General features: G+C 35.7%; 1 protein-coding gene across 4 annotated transcripts in view; it reads right to left on the bottom strand.

Moving 5' to 3' along the window:
* The window catches only part of AMMECR1 (AMMECR nuclear protein 1), a 105,901-nt gene that overhangs the window by 45,261 nt on the left and 40,945 nt on the right, over positions 1 to 19,695 (bottom strand). For all 4 annotated transcript variants that reach the window (XR_016391290.1, XR_002642453.3, XM_022556656.3 and 1 more), the window contains exon 2: positions 9,078 to 9,188. Coding sequence is in view for 2 of the 4 variants with exons in the window: in XM_022556656.3 (XP_022412364.2) it covers positions 9,078 to 9,188 (111 nt within the window). In the remaining 2 variants the exon portion in view is untranslated. The remainder of the gene's footprint in view (positions 1 to 9,077; positions 9,189 to 19,695) is intronic.

Below are 19,695 nucleotides of genomic sequence, written 5' to 3'. Positions count from 1 at the left end.
GGCCCAGCCACTCTGCGGCATGTGGGATCTTCCCGGACCGGGGCACGAACCCGTGTCCCCTGCATCGGCAGGCGGACTCTCAACCACTGCACCACCAGGGAAGCCCAGCCTGAAGAATTTTTAAGAGAGATCCTCTTTCCTCCCATCTTTAGTGAAGTGGTAACCTTTTAAATCAGCTTTGTGGAACATATAAGTCAGTCCTGAAAGTAGCCGGGTATAGGAATGGGAAGTTGAGTTCTGGGCAATCCCTTTAATTAAAGCTTCTGAAGGATTTATTTTATGGCTTTTTCTGATCTTCTCTTTCACCACTAGAAAGGACACAAGAGTTGGCACTTCAATGAATAAATGTTAAAAATGAGGCTTAAATATGGGATATAACCTGCTAACCTAATTTGAATGATGAAGCCTATACTTTCGATATATTTATTTACAAGATAGCTTCGTGAGCTGAAGTAAAATTGTAAAACTAATAGAAAAGTTTTCTGAACATGAGACCAACTGTAAATCTATACTTTATGAATCTAATGTACTCTCTTCACTTTTAAATTTTAAACATACTAAAAATGTACATTTGATATTAACAATAATTAGAGCTACATTCTCAATAGAAGGTGTTAAATACCAATTTTCACCTTTAAAAATCCTTAGCACCTATGAAATTCTTATTCCAGTAGAACTTTTTTTAAGTTACCATTTGTCCATGCCTACTTTATTTGTTATATAGTATGGGTGTTTTAATTTACTTTGTTAACAAGAAGCAGCTCAGAAAATGTAGCTCTTTAGAACAAGACATACTGAATGTTTACTCTTTATTTAAAAAGTGAGAGAGAATGTAAAAAAATCTGGAAATTGTTTCTAAGACAAATATATTTATAATGCAAGATAAAAGGCTAACAAGTGTTTAGGCTTTAAAGAACACCAAATTGTTATCAATAATGAAAAGGAAATGTTTTCCAAAGTCTACTACTTTGGATATCCACGTATGAGGTAGCTGAAAGTTTTGGGGAAGGGCAAAGATCACAGAGGAGGGCTGTTTCTTTTGCCTTTTAAGGAAATCTTTTAAAAAGCATTTGCTCATGCTCATAAAATAATAGCTGAAAATTTAATATTAAACTGCTGCACAAAAACCTCAACATTCAATTATTTTAGAGTACTCAAATTACTAGCAACATTGTCCCCTAGAGTGGTAAGAGTATATTATTTGCATGATATTCTAGAATGAACAGCCGCCTTGAGCATATACATTGGTGTGAGCATCTTATTCTTCCAGAACACTAAGATACAAATCTGTTCTCTTGTTCGTTCAGGCCCTAATGACTCAAATACTTCAGACATTTATAAGTAGACCCAATATTTATTTTTTAAATGTTCAGACAAAAGTAAATATATTGTTAAATGCCTATGGTATGATTTTAGACCACATCTAATATGATAATAATTTCATACAATATTTGTGCTCTAACTTATCTTTACCACTTCATCCTTCATCAGAAAAAATGAAGAATATCTCAAGCAATGATTCTCAGGAAAGGAGGTAGATATCAGTTTACTGGACTGACACAAAATATGAATTTATTTTAATGGGACAAGAGGAAAGTGGAATCTAAACTGTTAACTTTTAATTTTCTTCATTTGCCAAGCATCAGGCCATAATCCAACTGGTTCTAGATATTCTTTGGTGAAGAGTGTGTGTGTGGGTACTCTGTTTCTGAGGTTTTATTTTTTTCCATAGCAAGTTCATTCCCCCTCCCTTCAAAATATGTGTTAGTAAAATCTCTCAAAACACCCAATACCTTATATGTGGTCACTTTGATAATAATAATTTACACACATCCCTGTAATCTGGACTTTTTTTTGTCCACGTAGGATAAAAACAAACCAAAAAGTGGTATAAAGTGTTCTGCTTTTACTCAAAGTGAAGTAGGGATGGACCAAATAAAATAATTTCATAAATTGCTTTAAATACATTTCTGCTTTTATTACAGATGTAGAATATCTGTTCATCCATTATCACCACCTCTGACTTTTTGGCGAAAGTCACTCTCTACCTAGGACTGTAATTATTTATATAGCTTATCTCTCCTACTACATCATAAACTCCTAAGGCAAAATTTAGACTAGATTTACAGGATGAACTGTTTAAACATAATTAAAGGGAGAAAGAGCAAAGGGGTAAGGTTTAGAGTTAGATATAAGAATAGGGTCGCAGCCGCATAGCACAGGGAGATCAGCTCGGTGCTTTGTGATCGCCTGGAGGGGTGGGATGGGGAGGGTGGGAGGGAGGGAGATGCAAGAGGGAGGAGATATGGGAAAGTATGTGTATATATAGCTGATTCATTTTGTTGTAGGGCGGAAACCAGCGCACCATTGTAAAGCAATTATACTCCAATAAAGATGTTAAAAAAAAAAAGAATAGGGTCAATTTCCTGTAGTTTACCCTCTCCTTATGAAACACAGAAACCAAGAGCTCTGACAGGGCAAAAAACCATTTTCAGCTTCTCTCACACCTTCACCTTTTTCAGACGGCGTTTTCGGATTTTCTACCCAAAGGCATTGTGCCTGTGGCTCTTAATCAAAGCAGCATAGGGATTCCAAGTAGAGACTCTGAAAATCTGAAAGATGTGATAAGGAACTAGAATCTGATATACTCACTACACTTAATTTCTGTGGCAGTAGGTGCTATATGAATTCAGATAATTCTCTGTAACTCAGGAGTCATCACCCATACTGGGAATGGTTCTTGCTCTTTGGTTTCTCCTGGCCAGTTTTTGGCCACATCTCTGCACATTAGCACAACCACGGGATAATGAAGGAGTGCATGAACTAGCGGCTAAAATCAAGATTCCAGGACTCCACAGATTATATTTAGCTGTGCTATTCTATGGATAGTTTCGAGTAAAAGGCATGTAACAATCTAGGTTCCAAACTACACCTCAAATTAAATGCTTATGAAATCTGACAAACAATTTCTCATTTGGTAATTTATACACTGAAACTAACAAATTAGGTATACCTTTTAGGACTCAAGCCATGCCACCTTTTGTAAAAGGCAACAAAATGTAGATTGTAAATTAAGATAAATAATTTTGCATAGTGTTTTTGATAGATCTAATTTCTCTCTCCAAAAAGCATATTTTAGCCAGGAGCCTTGCCGCAGACACTTGCCAAAAACAGTCTGGCCTTAACATCTCCAGAATGAGCTTCGCTGACAAGAGTGTACAGTCAGAAGTGAGTGACTCATGTACAGCTTTTCTTTTCATAAGAAAAATCAATCCGGCTGATATTACCGTGAGGAGTAGGGGGAGCTGGCTTAAACTAATTATTCACAGTAAGCCAAGTCTAGTTACCTAAAATAATCAAGAAAAAGAATAATCACAAAATAGTCCGCCCTGAGGTGGAAAATATAATTATGCTGCTTTCAGTGGTTTTAAACTCATACTGCTTTAGAAAAATGCCAGATTACAACACCAAAATATAAAAGCAAACTTGGTTTACAATGAATCTAGTTACCCAAAAGTACCCAATCTAGCCAGGACCTTTGAAAGTAATAAAGTAGGTCTGTTAGCTATTTGCAGTATCCCAAAAAGCCTAATAGTAAGTGAACATTTGTGACATGTAAACAAACAATCATCCTCTCTCCCTCATCCCCCCCTACACACACACACACACACACACACACCCTTACCTCACTCTCACACACACAAAAAAAACACATCACCTTTTACGTGGTCACCCTATTCCCTAGAGAGAACAAACCTCCCTTACTATTTTCTCAGAATTAAGCAGTGCAACAAAGTGGCATAGTTCTGAATCAAGCTCCAGACACTGCCTGCACCTGCATAATTATTTCATTGCCAAGACGGCTAAGAACAACCAAGTAAAGGGGGAAGAAAGGAAAGACAGTCTTTTAAGCATGATGATAGGCCGTATTCCTGTTTGATGAAATAAGAACACATCTATCAATCACTTACATATTCTAGAAAAAGTACTATCAACTTGAATTTACGTAAAGAAATAGACCTAATACAATGGAATATTACTCAGCCATAAAAAGAAACAAAATTGAGATATTTGTAGTGAGGTGGATGGACCTAGAGTCTGTCACACAGAGTGAAGTAAGTCAGAAAGAGAAAAACAAATACCGTATGCTAACACATATACAGGGAATCTAAGAAAAGGTCATGAAGAACCTAGGGGTAATACGGGAATAAAGACACAGACCTACTAGAGAATGGACTTGAGGATATGGGGAGGGGGAAGGGTAAGCTGTGACAGGGCGAGAGAGAGGCATGGACATATATACACTACCAAACGTAAAACAGATAGCTAGTGGGAAGCAGCCGCATAGCACAGGGAGATCAGCTCGGTGCTTTGTGACCACCTAGAGGGGTGGGATAGGGAGGGTGGGAGGGAGGGAGACGCAAGAAGGAAGAGATATGGGAACATATGTATATATATAACTGATTCACTCTGTTATAAAGCAGAAACTAACATACCATTGTAAAGCAATCATACTCCAATAAAGATGTTAAAAAAAAAAAAGAAAGAAATAGACCTACACTTCACTGGAAAATTATTAACCAAGATTTTAAGGAATTTTCTTTGACTGAGATGTTTGTGTTCATCTATATTAATTGTAATTCTCCTCTTTATAAAACTATATAATCTAAGTACTAAAAAAGAGGAAACAAATTTGTCTTTGCTTTCTAACATGTAAAAGCCACTAATGCAACTAGCTTGATGAGTACTAGAAATTATTCTTTTTCAAGTGGGACAAAGAATATTTCTACCTTGAAGTTTTGACCACTAATAAATACACTAATCTGTGAACTTTAATTTCACCATGGATAAACTTCTATCAATAATTCTGAGCTCTCCATCCTGCTTCTTATTTGCTATAATCTTTCCTGCTTTTACTCAGGTCAAGGAAATAATAGTCTATTTAATAGTTCAATGTGGTAATTCTCACAAAGTTTTCCTGCTACCTACACAGAAACTATGTATTTTTACAATTGGGAGAAATCCTCAGCCTACTTATAAGGTCTTATTCCAGTCTACAATAAATCAAAATTTCAACTAGGAGAACATAAAACTTGACTATGACAAGTATTTTAATTTTAAAACAGTATATTTATACATAAAACCTTAATCCAGGATAGGCATTTCATTTAAAAAGTACCTGGTCATTTTTTACATTTAGGTTTTAGAGATTAAGGGACCACAAACAAACTAGATCATTATCCTCTATAAAATGGTTAGCTTTTTAAAAAAGAAAGGGTACTCATACGGATTTTTGCGCGCCCATGTTCACAGTAGCATTATGTGCAATAGTCAAAAAGTAGAAGCCACCCAAGTTTCCATGCATGGATGAATGGACAAACAAAATGTGGTAGATACATACAATGGAATATTATTCAGCCTTAAAAAGGAAGGAAATTCTAACACATGCTACAACATGGACGCACCTTGAAGACATTATGCCAAATGAAAATGAGCCAGTCACAAAAGGACAAGTACTGTATGATTCCACTTTTGTGAAGCACCTAGAAGAGTTAAATTCATAGAGACAAAGTAGAATGATGGCTGTCAGGGGCTGGGGGAAGGGGAAATGGGGAGTTAGTGTTTAGTGGGTACAGAGTTTCGGTTGGGGAAAATGAAAAAGTCCTGGAGATTTATGGTGGATGGTTGCACATCAATGTGAATGTACTTAGGGCCACAGAATTATACACTTAAAATTGGTTAAAGTGGTAAATGTTATGGTATGCATATTTTACAATAAAAAATAAAGAGTATAGCTGGGTAACATTATGAAAACTGAATAATAATCTATCTAGTCACAGATGAAGACAGTGAGTAAGCAGATATCCTAATTTTTTTAAAAAAGACACCTATACCTGATGAGTCTTTAATTTCACTGTTTATTTTTTGTTTTGCTCTCTCCTTCCCTTTTATCCCAAATACCCTAAGTTCATTTGATTCCATTTATAAGTTTTATGATTTATAGGTTTTAAGACCAGACTCCAAGAATCACCAACTATTATGTTCGGAAGAATTGTATTCCTCTTGAAGTCTAATCCATTATTTACATGTAGCCAAAGAACACAATTTCATACCATACAGTAGTACATTTTTGTAATAAGCATTATCCTTTTCTACAGTATTAATCCAAGTCAATTTTCTTCTGACTAGTCTATGCAACCCTGAGTTATATACTTTTTATGATCCCATCTATGGATTTTCTGGAATTTAAAATAATGTTCTAAAATTTCAGTCTTAACTGCTAACTAGAATTTTTGAAGAATTATTGACCCATGATTAAACAATTTATAGGAACCTGCTTTCAAGTTCATTATTTTCACCATGAAGCTACAAAACATATATTCTCAGAAAATTTTATTTTATCTTATCTTAAATGTAGTAGTTAAGAGCTTGGACTTTGCAGTCAGGTGGCCTGGGTTTGAATCCTGTTTCTACCACTAACTAGATGTGTGAGTGGGTGTATTAGTTAAATTATCTAAATCTCAGTTTCCTCATTTTTATAATGTGGATATTAATACCTAAGAGTTGTTGTGAGGACCATGCATATAAAGTCTCCTCTGCAGTGTCTGACATGTAGTAACTTCTTAGTAAATGGTAGCTAGTAATACCACTAATAACAACAGCATGTAGAAATGATAAGTGCCCTATGGGACTGAAAAACATTATACTGCAACTTTTTAAAATGATGCCACAGTTTTGACTCTAAAATGAATCCAGAAAAAAGAGCAACTGTATATTTTAAGACTTGTTTTTCTTTGTTCGTCTCTTCCAAATAACTTCATTCTTATTATCATATTAAGCAAAAGAAATGAAGCCAAACAAAAATGAGAAGACCAGGTACATATATGTGTATATACACACACAAACACACATACCTCTCTAATGTGCTGTATACAATTTCAGGAAATTGTAGAGAAACATGGGGCAAAAAGCTGAAAAGTAAACAGGAAGAGCCATAGACTGCACCTGTATATGTACAAATACAAATACAAATGTAGGCAAATTTCTAAGTCCAACTATTTGAATGATTCATTCAGAATCATATTATTGTCAGAAAAAATATACTATAATTCTTCTGGTAATTGCCCTAGGAGACAGATTCACAAGTCCAGAAAAACTGGATATTTTCATCCCTTTTTATCAATGTAAGGCAAAAGAATTTCATATTTTAAGTAAAAACAAATTGCTACTATAGTTACCACTACTAAGGATTTCTAAAGTATATAATATTTGATACTGGGATTTCTGCCACAATTTCACTTGAAAGTACAAAGGTTTTCTATACTATCAATTCAGGCTCCCCAACTATAAAGAAAAATGGAACTTTTATAACATACTTCTGTTTCTGAAAATGTGTTCCTTGGAGCACTAATGGCATAAGACACGAGGGTGGGAGGATAAAAGGGTTCTGAAGTCAAAAAAGTCTGGGAAATGCTGCATTCCGTATCCCTCAGAGATTCACCACACTATTAACATAAAAGGTTCTGAGAAACCCTGCAGTGAGCAGAGCTGTTTAAATTTGTTTAACTCGTGTTCCCAAAATTTATTTGGCCATAGAACTCTTTTTTCAAGCAATACCAAGGAAGTGGTATTCCTCATAACAACTTATTTTAGGAAATATCTAATAAATTGCCTTTGATTAGCTATTTAAAATGTAATTTCATATGCACCTGTCGTGGCAGAATTTGCTAAAGTCCCAAAATGAGTCCATGGTATTTCGTGTCAGGGAAAAAAAAATCTAACACGCCTAGACTTATAACTGTACTATCTTTAGTAAGTTGTAGTTATTTCCAGAATGTGTGCTTCAACCCCCTTTCTGCCTAATTATTATTTAATCAAGTCCAAACACCCCATTTCTAATACCTGTGAAAACCTAAGAATGAACATGACCCTCCAAGCCTTTCCTTTTCTTGCTGGGCTTCAGCGTAAGCTAAGAAAATCCTGTAGCTGTGAGCTACATCTTCAAATATAAGAATACTAAACTCAGTTGCCAGCATTTTATTAACTGGTGCTATGAGCAGCATTTGTGCAATTCTATAGTAAAATAATGAATCTTCCACAACATTAATCCTGAAGCAAAGCAGTGACTGATTATTACTTCATTCCCCTGACATCTCCCTAATACTCCTATTAAGTATGTAGAACAAAGTACTATAATTACTACTTTATCTATTGGAGATTGAGCAACTTGCCACAAGTACCAATAGTCAGCAGGGACCAATTTCTTGTTGGACAGACACTGTGCATATTACAACTATAGAAACTGTATCAGATAATCACCCTGAAATATGAACAAAAACAGGAAATTCCTTTGCTAATAGCTTATTATTTAAGGAATTTTCCTCTTTTGAAATAATTTTGGAACACAATTTGTTAGAAATCTAAACTTGAACCAAAAAAATCTGATGGCATGCTAGATAGCTTTTTGTGAGTTCAGAAATTAAGAACAAAGTCTTAACAACTGTAATGAGGCATTCATTACTTTGTCCTTGTGTTGGATGAAACAAAATAAGTAAGCTGCAATTAATTCTGGGTAAAGTGTGAATGTGAATGATTATGCTGCCAGGCTGTTGCATCACTTTCTTCTTAGGTTCTCCCTTCAATTCCAAAAGTACATAAAAGTGTAACAAAATGTGTGAGATGGAACAGACATCAACAATTTTTTTAAAGCCTAACAAAGAAGACACAATGACTATTATTATGGAAATAATACATTTAAGTAACCCATAGATATTTGGTCATTGATTTTCAAGTTATACAAAATAAGATGGCCACTGAAAGAAAAAAAAAACACTTTAAGACATCTATGGCAGAATACATGTAATCACAGTATTTTATGTTATGATAATATATATCAATAACATTTTATCAGAGACAAGGCAAATGGTCGAAGAGAAGAAAAAAGTCTGACATGAAAGGAGTCAAGAATGTTGACAGTTCAGGAAAGAAAAAGGAGTTAAAGTATCAGGTTCAAGTTTCTTAAGTTTTTTTCTTTTTTTTTAAATGTAGAAGCAGAGGTAACAAAAATTGGTCTTCACCTGGTAAGTGTGTACTCCCTGAGTCCTGAATGCAAATTCATGGCAGAAAAAGTACCTATGCATCCACGCAATCTTTTGTCTCGACCAATCTTCCATGTTACAAACAGTGGGCTGTAATGGAAGATAAAAATAGGGTAAATCAATCAATTCAATTAAAAGTTGTTGAATATTTACTATATCAAGGTTAGGTGCCTGAGCTATAAAGACCAGAAGACAGGCCCTCGGGGGCTTAGCATCTAGCCCAGTAGGACTGCATTTAGCAACAATTATAGCTATGCTGTATTGAATGTATTCTATGTCAGAAAGCCCAATAAATGGTTTTAACAGATTATCTATGTTAATCCTCATCAACAACTCTAGGAGGCTGATACTATTACTAACATTCCTATCTTACAGATGAGGCAGTCCCACAGTTAATACATCATGAAGTAGGAACTCAAAACCTGGCCAATCTTGACTACAGAGCCATTACTACCTCATTCCTCATTTAAACCTCAAATCACTGATTGATTCCTGAGTCTAGTCTAGAAAATCAGGGGAAAAAATAAACAGATTTAATAAATACTTACTGAATGTATGGGGGGGGGTGTACAAAGCACTGTGAAAGGTGCTACTGGAGATACACAGTTGCCTAAAACATAGTCTTTGCTCTCTGGGAGCCAGTACAGGAGGAGGGCATGTTCACAGCTAACTAACGTACAGGAGGAGGGCACGTTCACAGCTAACTAACACAAGGCAAAAGGAAGTAAGTGCTATAAGCCATGTCCAAAATGCCATAAATTAAGCTGCTGGGATAGGAGAAAATTTCAGTGAGTTTGTTCATCTTCAGCTTGGCCTAGAAGAACGAGTAGGGTTTGGAGAGGTGAAGGACAACAGCAAATATTAACAAAGTAATACTCTGAAACCAGAAAGTTTATCTTAATTTTCAGATAAAATTATTGCCAATAAATACAATCATCAAACATCAAAATATCAATTATAATAAAATGGCAACAAGAAAATAATTTAGTTGTTTTGACTGTTGCTGTTTTAAGAAGGGTAATATAGTTTTAAATGAAGTTTAATACAGTAGATGTCTGGATTCTGCAGCAAAGCACTGATAGTCTCAATTAATGGTTACGTTTAAAAGCAATTCGTTTCTAAACTGAAGCAACTTTGTCAGATTTTATGAGATAAATTAATTTATACATTTTAGGACATTTTGTAAAAAGATTAATACCCTACAGTTGGGGATGGTTCCTGTTAATACGAGTATTCACAGTATTATTGGTAAAATATAATACATTTCTGCTTTCTAAAAATTAAAATTTTGGGGGGATATACCGTATGTCATATATCTCTTATAATATGCTGTTAAGTTGGAGAACACATTCTTTATTTAAAGTACTCTCTAATCAGTCATCAGCAGTTGGGGAAAAAGTTCAGGTACTTCAATCACCCACCTTGAACATTTAAATTATGCTGTGTTCTGACAAGTAACCACAATGGCAGACAGGTTCCCAAATAAATAATGCAAACCAGGGGACAGTACTAAGAATTACCTCCTTCCAAGAGCCAAATGCCCAGAGGCATTGAAAAAGATGACTAAGTACAAGGCCAAGCTTTGTCAATGTTAGTATTCACATGCTGGATGACCGACACTAAAGGCCCTAAAATAAAAAGCAAAACGTAAATTCCAGGGTTTTTTGTTTTTGTTTTGCTTTCTACATCATATATACTATCTTATAACTTGAGACAAGATTCTAATGCTCCAGCTGAAATTTTTCTCTAATTGCTCCTGACTAGTAGTTGATCAGGAAGATAAGTATTAGATGGGATCACTTTCTCACCAATTCTTCTATTACTCATACAAATACTAGTATCCTAAAATTCACACACGTTATCTTTAAAGATGAATTTCACCTCTTCATTTTTCACCTTCTGATTTGGTAGAGTCAACGTCAGCAACCAGTAAATGGACAGTAAGAGGTCAATCCTTGCCCATAGCAATGCCTATACAAAAGAGCTGTGTGTAAGACAGGTCCCTTGGCAGATTCAGAACAAAGTGAATTGTACTGTAACATATATATATATATATATATATATATATATATATATATAAAAAGCATGTCTTTAAAATACCATTGATGGTTTCTCAATAACACAGGACTAAGTTGTATATTCTCTTCCTCAGTGACTTGAGTGGAAACCTAAAAGTATGAGTGAATTCATTTCCTATCAAAAACATGGAAGTCATTTACAAGTACTTTACCTTCAATCCTCTTGTTTATCCCACTAAAATAGATATGTACGCCATTCTTACTATAATCCTGTCTATTCAAGCAAACATTCAAAATTTGTAGAGTAAATTAAAAAAGAACACCATTAAACACTACACTATGAAATGTGTTGGAGGGCATTCAAACACATAGTGGGAGAAATTATACACAGTTTCTTATTAGGCTATGCTATGACTGATGAAGGGATGATTCACTCAGAGGGTAGGGTGCTAGAGGATAAGCTGCATTTTGCCAGGCACTCGTGGCCTGCATCTTGCCAGGCACTCCATAATAAGATGTAAAAGTACACAACACTTTCAGGGACCAGGAAGTAGTCTGCCAGTCTTGATAACTTGTTATTGTCTCTTCCAGATTTAACATTCTATGAATTTTAGGCACTGTTGAGTATATGTTCTCAAGAGCCCTCATAAGAGGTAGAGCAGATACAGAATCATCTGTACTCTCCCTGTTCCTTACCTGCCCCAGGAAACATCCTCTTTGGGGGTTGGTATTGCAGGGAAGTATCTGTGTCAAAGATGGGAGGGATTGCTACTTGACAACCCCACTGTGTTTAGGACAGATGCCTGAAGATGGAAGAAATCAGACTTTTAGTAGACAGAATAAAACTATTCCTTCAAAATCTGGGACTCTAATTTTTCATTTGCAAATGCCCATCCAATGTCTTTTATAAAGAACATGTATATGGAAATTAAAAAAACCCAAAATATCTAAAAGCAATACTTAATGGGGAAAAGAACTTAAGAAGTTAAGCATTTTAAAGTAGACTGAAACAGAATAAACACCACGGAGCATGAGAGATTGTATCTTGTGTGTGATAACTACTTTACACAGGGCAATGATTATGGGAACATTCAATACATATCATCTAAACATAGCAACAAAGGTTTTTCTTTTCCCAACACACAGAGGGAAGAAATAGGCAATTTCATTCTTAAATGTTGTTATTAAAACATGTATGAGTTCACAAAAGGACATAAGACATCAGCATAATCAGAGACAGATCAAAGTAGAAAAAGGGATTTGAGCCTGTTGAGAGGAGCTGATTACTCAATGACAAGGAAATAAGGAAAACAGTTCATAGTAAGACAAAAAGTGAATGTTTTTGGAAAATACTTTTACCGTATGGTTTGAGGCTACCTATATATATTGAAGAAATACTACAAACCAGAAAGGGGCTCAAAATGAAATGAAATATTAATGGAAATGTTTATCTGAAGGTAACCAGACATAGCTTTTTAAGGAATTTTCCCACTTCTGAACAGTTTGTGCCACTATGTTCTGAGAAATGTTTGGAGGAAAGTAAACTCTCTCCATTTTTCCAAGTCTGTAGACAGGAACAGGAAATAACCACCTAATCTAGGTAAATCTTCCCTGCCAACTGGCAGCCAGTACTATCAGGTCAATAGTAGCTCTCAGGGGAAATGTAGTTGCACGGAATCAGCAAAAGTCCAGAAAAGCAATGTAAATCTGAGCAGGATACTCCCCAGTCTAAGCTGCGTGCCACTTCCTATGCCCCCCTTCTGAGACTATTCTATTGATGCAGACCAGGAAAGATTAGAAATATGTTTGTGGGAGAGGGGTACAACTATGAAAAAGGTGTATTTACTTAATTTTTTAACCATAACTCCTATCTCCCCTGCCATACCAAGGCAAATACAGGTTAAAAATACGCTTAGACATTAGCAAGCCCCTACTCCGGCAATTTGCTCTTCTTTAGAATGAGATTTGTAGGCGGTAACATTAACAACACAATGTCAATCCCCGCCAATATACTAATTACTTTAACAGGGGTATTCAACAAAGTTATTTATATTGTAGGTAGATACAGGAAAAGAGAGAAGTCCTCTAGCTTCGTTCTTTTCTTCTGTCATCAAATAATGGTTGCTTTTCAACTGAACTCAGGTTCCTCACCAACTCTGTTCAAAAAATCCAACTGTATTACTCATAACATCCAACTCAATACCATAATTCCACAGTATCTAGAAGCTCAGAGAAACACAGAAATGGCAGTCTTCCCTCCACAACCAGGTTAAAACCTTTCATGTCCTATTTCAACACAAACAAGCTATATATCTCATTTCCAGACTATATAAACAACTGATTCAATTTGTAAAAATATACTCAATTATGGTTAAATCCTATATTAGTCTGTTCGAGCTGCCATAACAAAATACCACAGACAAGGTGGTTTAAACAACAGAAATTAATTTTCTCACAGTTCTGGAGGATAGGAAGTCGGAGATAAAGGTTCCAGTACGGTTCTGTTTCTGAGAGCTCTCTTCCTGGCTTGTAGATGGCTGCTTAGTCTTCGCATGGCCTTTCCTCTGAGCTTCGGAAGGAGAGCGAGCATCCACATGAGCTCTCTAGTATCTCTTAAAAGGACACTAATCCTATTGTATCACAGCCCCATCCTCATGACCTCATTTAACCTTAATTATCTCATTATTGGCCCTATCTCCAAATACAGTCACATTAGGGGTTAGGGTTTCAACATATGAATATTGTGGGGACACAATTCAGTCCATAGCAAATCGCTAACAAAAACTTTAGCACACAGTTCAAAGTTTACGTAATAAGGTATCTAAGGTTATTAGCTGAAAGAGCTTTTAAGAGATTAAAAGAAGAGACTCTATTTCCTCTTCATTTTACAGGTGAAAACCAAAAAGCTATCTAGGCATAGTGTAGGGTCAACTGGTTAGTGTTAGAACCTGGCTAGTTCTCCAAAATTTCTCACTACTGATTTAATTTTTTAATTAAAATTGTGAGTAGCAAACCTAGATGTCTTCTAAAATAACAGTGAATAGGAATACCCCATGAACACTACACAGTACCACCTAGGTGAGCCTAAGCACAAATCTCCTTTTCCTCCTCCTCCTCCTCTCAGAAGGGGAAAGAGAAATTAGCTGAGAAGATAACAGGACAAACTGGAAACACTGGATCGGCCTAGAAACACTAGACCCAGTTTGCAAGCTTCTATACCATTCCCATTAGAAGCCCATACCAAAATCTGACATTTTATCTTTGATGGCCTCCCAACACCCTTTCTCACTCCCTTGCAACCTTCATTTTTTCCTATTGCTTAGCCAGCCTTCATCAAACTCAGGTGTCCTAATATCTACAAATTTCCACCAAATCAAAATTCCCATTTACCATTGGTTAACAACTATTTAGCTAGGTGCCGATCTGACTGTTTAAGTAATTCGTATTATTTAATGAGGCTTTTGAATGAATGAATGAATGAATCATTAATGAATGAACGATGCTTAACTCTTTCAGATAATTTGAAATTCAAATTGATAGGAAGCCCTGAAAGGAGAGGAATAGAAGGAGGTATACGGTTGGTGGGTGGGAAGAGAAGGTAAGGTTCCAAAACATTTTACATTTTCTCATCTACACCAATCCTTTACTGCAGGTAAGGAAAATACATTATATCACCATTACAGCCTTATACCACACTCCTCCCTCCAACCTTTGTAACTAGCCTGTATCCCATGGGGCTCAGGAAAATAAGGAGACACTCCTTAAACAGGCAGCATGAGTTGGTACAGAAGACCACAAACACCTGAAAGTGGGAATCAGGAATTACCAATCTTTCACTACTTTTCTCTGCCTGGTGTTCCCAGAAATTCTATCATAGCAGCGTTATATTTATATATATTATACATACAATGCTAATTTAACTGGCAAATGCCAGAGGAAGAGAGGCAGTCTAAAAGTCTTGCAGACGACTGGGAAGGCTGAGTGTGTGTGTGTCTTGTAAATCAAGGGTAATCACCACCGACACACAAACAGCCAAATCACAAGCATACTTTAAAGGATTACCTTGATTCTGCCAATTTTTGAACTGAAAGAACCATTTCTTCCTTTTAGCGAGACCAAATCAACAGTTTTCAGTAAACTAAAAAAAAAAATCAGTCTCAGGCTTGATAAATTGAGATAGTCTCATTATTATTTTCATTTTTAAAGCCCCAAATTAGATGAGAACGGCAGTGCATTGGGAAAAAAAATACTACATTTGCACATATTTTCTCTTATTAGTTTACACTGCAGTGTGTATTAAATTTAATATCTGGTAGCACTTGAAGGATGAAATAACTATGTGCTTTCTTCTGATAATAGGAACAAATCATAAATCTTTATTATCTGAAAGTCTAACTCATAAAATAAATTTTAAATGACAAATTGCTATCGATTTCCAAAATGAAATAATTTCTATTTGGAATTCCTATTCTGAAACCATTTGTTCAAAGAGCTTTAAAGTTTGAGACTCAGCCTTAACTATGAAAAGAATTAATTATTTTAATATAAAACAGACCAGGCCAAAAAAGATGACCTTGTACTGAAGTCCTAAGATTTCTGAACTCAATATAAGCAAAAGTAAGAGAACTAGGGGAACTAGATCCAGGGGTTTTAGAATGAATGGTGATTGATACAGTCAACTTTCACTTTTTTTATGCCATTAAAAACTTCTGGAACTGTGTTTTGGTACTTCCATTTGATCATTTATATGCCGGATGATCAAGGAATTCATAACACTTAAAACAAAACAATGAAAACAACTAAGGATTTTGTTGTTGTTGTTTTGGTTTGGTTTAGGTTTGTCCCTATATCTTACCTCCCCAGCGAATGACCCATCTTCTACCATCCTTTTGTAGGAAATAAATATGCTGATTGATTTAAACACTAATATAAAAACAGGACTCCCCTGGTGGCACAGTGGTTAAGAATCCGCCTGCCAATGCAGGGGACACGGGTTCGATCCCTGGTCCGGGAAGATCCCATGTGCTGAAGAGCAACTAAGCCTGCGTGCCACAACTCCTGAAGCCCGCGTGCCTAGAGCCCGTGCTCCACAATGAGAAGCCACCGCGATGAGAAGCCCACGCACCGCAACGAAGAGTAGCCCCCGCTCGCCGCAACTAGAGAAAGCCCACACGCAGCAACGAAGACCCAACACAGCCAAAAATAAATTAATTAAAAGATAGAAATAAAAGTTACATTTATAAAAAAAATAATATAAAAACAGCTGGAAAGTTATTCAGCTTCTTCATTCTAGATTTTTATCTTGTTTCCCATTCCAAGGAGATCTCATGTAATGTGCCAGCTTCATAAGTAAGACCAGCAATAAAACTGTGATGTATTTGTTTTTCACATGTTTTCTGAGTTTAGAAAGGTAACTGTTGATTTTAAGGTCCTTGTATTGGATTACTTGCTCCTTCGAGAGAAAGGAGCTGGATAGACTCAGCTTTGCAGCAGGAATTTGGCAAGCCTTTCTCATTTTAGGGGGAAGAAGAAACGCAGGATCTAGGGACAAAGTACTCAACTGAGACCAGTTGTATCAGGGCAACTTATGTTGCCTTTGCTGTCTTTCTTCCTCCTTCTCTTTTACCTTTTGGAAAACACTTCAACCTCTCAAGAACCTCTATCATGAAATATCCAAGAGATTATGATTTTTTTAAACATGGAATTGACATCCTCACCTCCAAAGTGCTTCTTTTAAAAAAATCAACTTTATTAAAGTATACTTTACATACAATAAAAGCAGCCTTTTAAGTGTAAAATTCAATGAATTTTGACAAACGTGTATATACAGGTAACCTAAACCACAATCAAGGTATAGAACATTTCCATCACCCCAGAGAGTTCCCTTGTGTCTCTTTGCAATCAATCCCCCTCCCCACACTCCTGCACTGTGGCAAACACTGACCTGCTTTTGGTCACTATAGCTTTGCCTTTTCTAGAACTTCGTGTAAATGGAAATATGCAGTCTTTCGTGTGTAGCTTCTTTTGCTTAGAACTATGCTTCTGATGTTCATTCATGTTGTTTGGTCCTTTTTATTTTTGAGTAATATTCCACTGAGTGGATATATCACAATTTGTCTATCTACTCACTCGCTGATGGATATGTGGGTTGCTTCCAGTTTGGGGCGATTATAAATAAAGCTGCTATGATAATATTTGCATTCAAGTTTTTGTGTGAACATAACTTTTCATTCCTCTTCGGTAATTACCTACAAAGAGGACTGCTGAGCCATGAGTAGGCATATGCTTAACTTTATAAGAAACTGTCAAATGATTTTCTAATTGGCTGTACTAATTTCCAGTGGCTGTACCAATTACCTTATACCAGTATTGTATGAGTGTGACAGTGGCTCCACAGCCTCACCAATACTCGGTATTGTCTTTTTTTTAAATTCAACTTAATGTGTAGGGATATCTCACTGTGGTTTTAATTTGTAGCTCTCTGATAACTAAGGATACTGAGAAACTCTTCAAGTGCTTAATATTCATTCACATTATCTTCTCTTGGGAAGTGCTTGTTCAACTCATTTACTCATTTTTTTAATTGGATTGTTTCTCTTCTTTTTATTGAGCTGCAGGTTTTAAAAAATATATTCTGGAAACCAATCTTTATCACATATATGTATTGCAAATAGCTGTCTAGCCTGTGTTTTGCCTTTTCATTTTCTTAACGGTATCTTTTGAAGAGCATATGTTCTTAATTTTGATGAAGTTTATCAATTTTTCTCTTCTGGTTCATGTTTTTGTGTCCAATAAAAGAAATCTTTATCCAAAGGTCATGAAGATTTTCTCCTATTCTCTTCCAGGAGTTTTATAATTTTAGCTTCTACATTTAGGTTTATGATCCATTGTGAGTTACTTTTTGTATACACTGTAAGGCAAAGATTGACGTTCATTTTTTTAATTGGTGACAGATTTTTGTGTATATGTACATAAGGAACATTGGTCTATGGTTTTTTCTTCTAATATCTTTGTCAGTTTTTGGTATCATGGCGATGTCAGCCTCATAGAATGAGTTGGGAAGAATTCTATCCTCTCTTTTCTACAAGGTTGGTTTGTTTCTTAAATATTTGATAAAATTCATCATTGAAGTCATTGGAGCCTAGATTTTAATTATGGGATGATTTTTAATTACAAATTTAATTTCTTTAATAGATATAAAGCTATTCAGACTTTTTTAGTTCTTTTTGAGTCAATTTTGGTAATCTGTGTTTTTCAAGGAATTCTTCCATTTCATCTAAGTTGTAGAATTTATTGGCGTAAAGTTATTCATAATATTCCCCTATTATCCTTTTCATGTCTGTAGGATCCGTAGTGATAGCCATTCCTTCTTTCCTGATATTGGTAAGTTGTATTAATTTGTATCTTTTCTCTTTATTGTCTTTATCAATCTAGCTATAGGTTTATCAATTGTATTAATCTTTTCAAAGAGCTGGCTATTGGTTTCATTGATTTTTCTCTATTGTTAGTTTTCCATTTTATTGGTTTCTACTCTTCTAATATTTTATCCCTCTTGTTTGGGGTTTAATTTGCTCTTCATTTTCTTGCTCCTTAGGTTGGAATCTTAGACTACTGATTTTTAGATCTTCCTTATTTTAAAGCTATAAATTTCCCTCTAAGCACTGTTAGTTGCATCCTACAAGTTTTTTTTTAATTAATTAATTTATTTATTTATTTTTGGCTGCATTGGGTCTTCGTTGCTGCACGTGGGCGTTCTCTAGTTGCAGCAAGCCAGAGCTACTCTTCGTTGTGGTGTGCGGGCTTCTCATTGCAGTGGCTTCTCTTGTTGCAGAGCACGGGCTCTAGGTGCGTGGGCTTCAGGAGTTGTGGCATGCAGGCTTAGTTGCTCTGCAGCACGTGGGATCTTCCCGGACCAGGGATCGAACCCGTGTCCCCTGCATTGGCAGGCGGATTCTTAACCATTGCACCACCAGGGAAGTCATGCATCCTACAAGCTTTAATACATTGTGTTTTCATTATCATTCAGTTCAAATATTTCCTAATTTCCCTTATAATTTCTTCTTTGACCATGGTTTATTTAGAGGTATACTGCATAATTTCCTAATATTTAAGAATTTTCCAGATAGCTTTTTGTTATTGATTTCTAATTTAATTCCATTTTGATCACAGAACATACTCTGTATTATTTCAGTTGTTTTGAATGTATTGAGGTTTGTGTTATGGCCCAGAATGTGGTCTTAGCGAATGTAGTATGTGAATTTGAAAAGAAGATATTATTCTGGTAGTGTTAGGTCCAGTGTTTTTTAAATAACAGTTAGTTACATTTGGTTGGTAGTGTTGGTCAGATTTTCTATCTTCTCACTGACTTTTCTACTTATTCTATCAGTTACTGAGTTAAGAGTGTTGACATAGCCAATTCTAATTGTGGTTTTGTCTATTTATCCATTCAGTTATATCTGTTTTGTTTTTCCTTATGTGTTTTGAGGCTCTGTTAGGAGCATACACTTTTAGGATTGCTGCTTTTTTGATGAATTGACCACTTCATCATCATGAAATGTGCCCCCTGTCCCAAAGTCAAA

Source organism: Delphinapterus leucas, chromosome X (assembly GCF_059928025.1).
Source record: "Delphinapterus leucas isolate spDelLeu-1000000601 "Yukka" chromosome X, BTC_Dleu_Yukka2, whole genome shotgun sequence".
NCBI classification, from domain to species: Eukaryota; Metazoa; Chordata; class Mammalia; order Artiodactyla; family Monodontidae; genus Delphinapterus; species Delphinapterus leucas.
The sequence above is the reverse complement of the archived record's forward strand: the minus strand, read 5'-3'. Positions and strand labels throughout refer to the sequence as shown.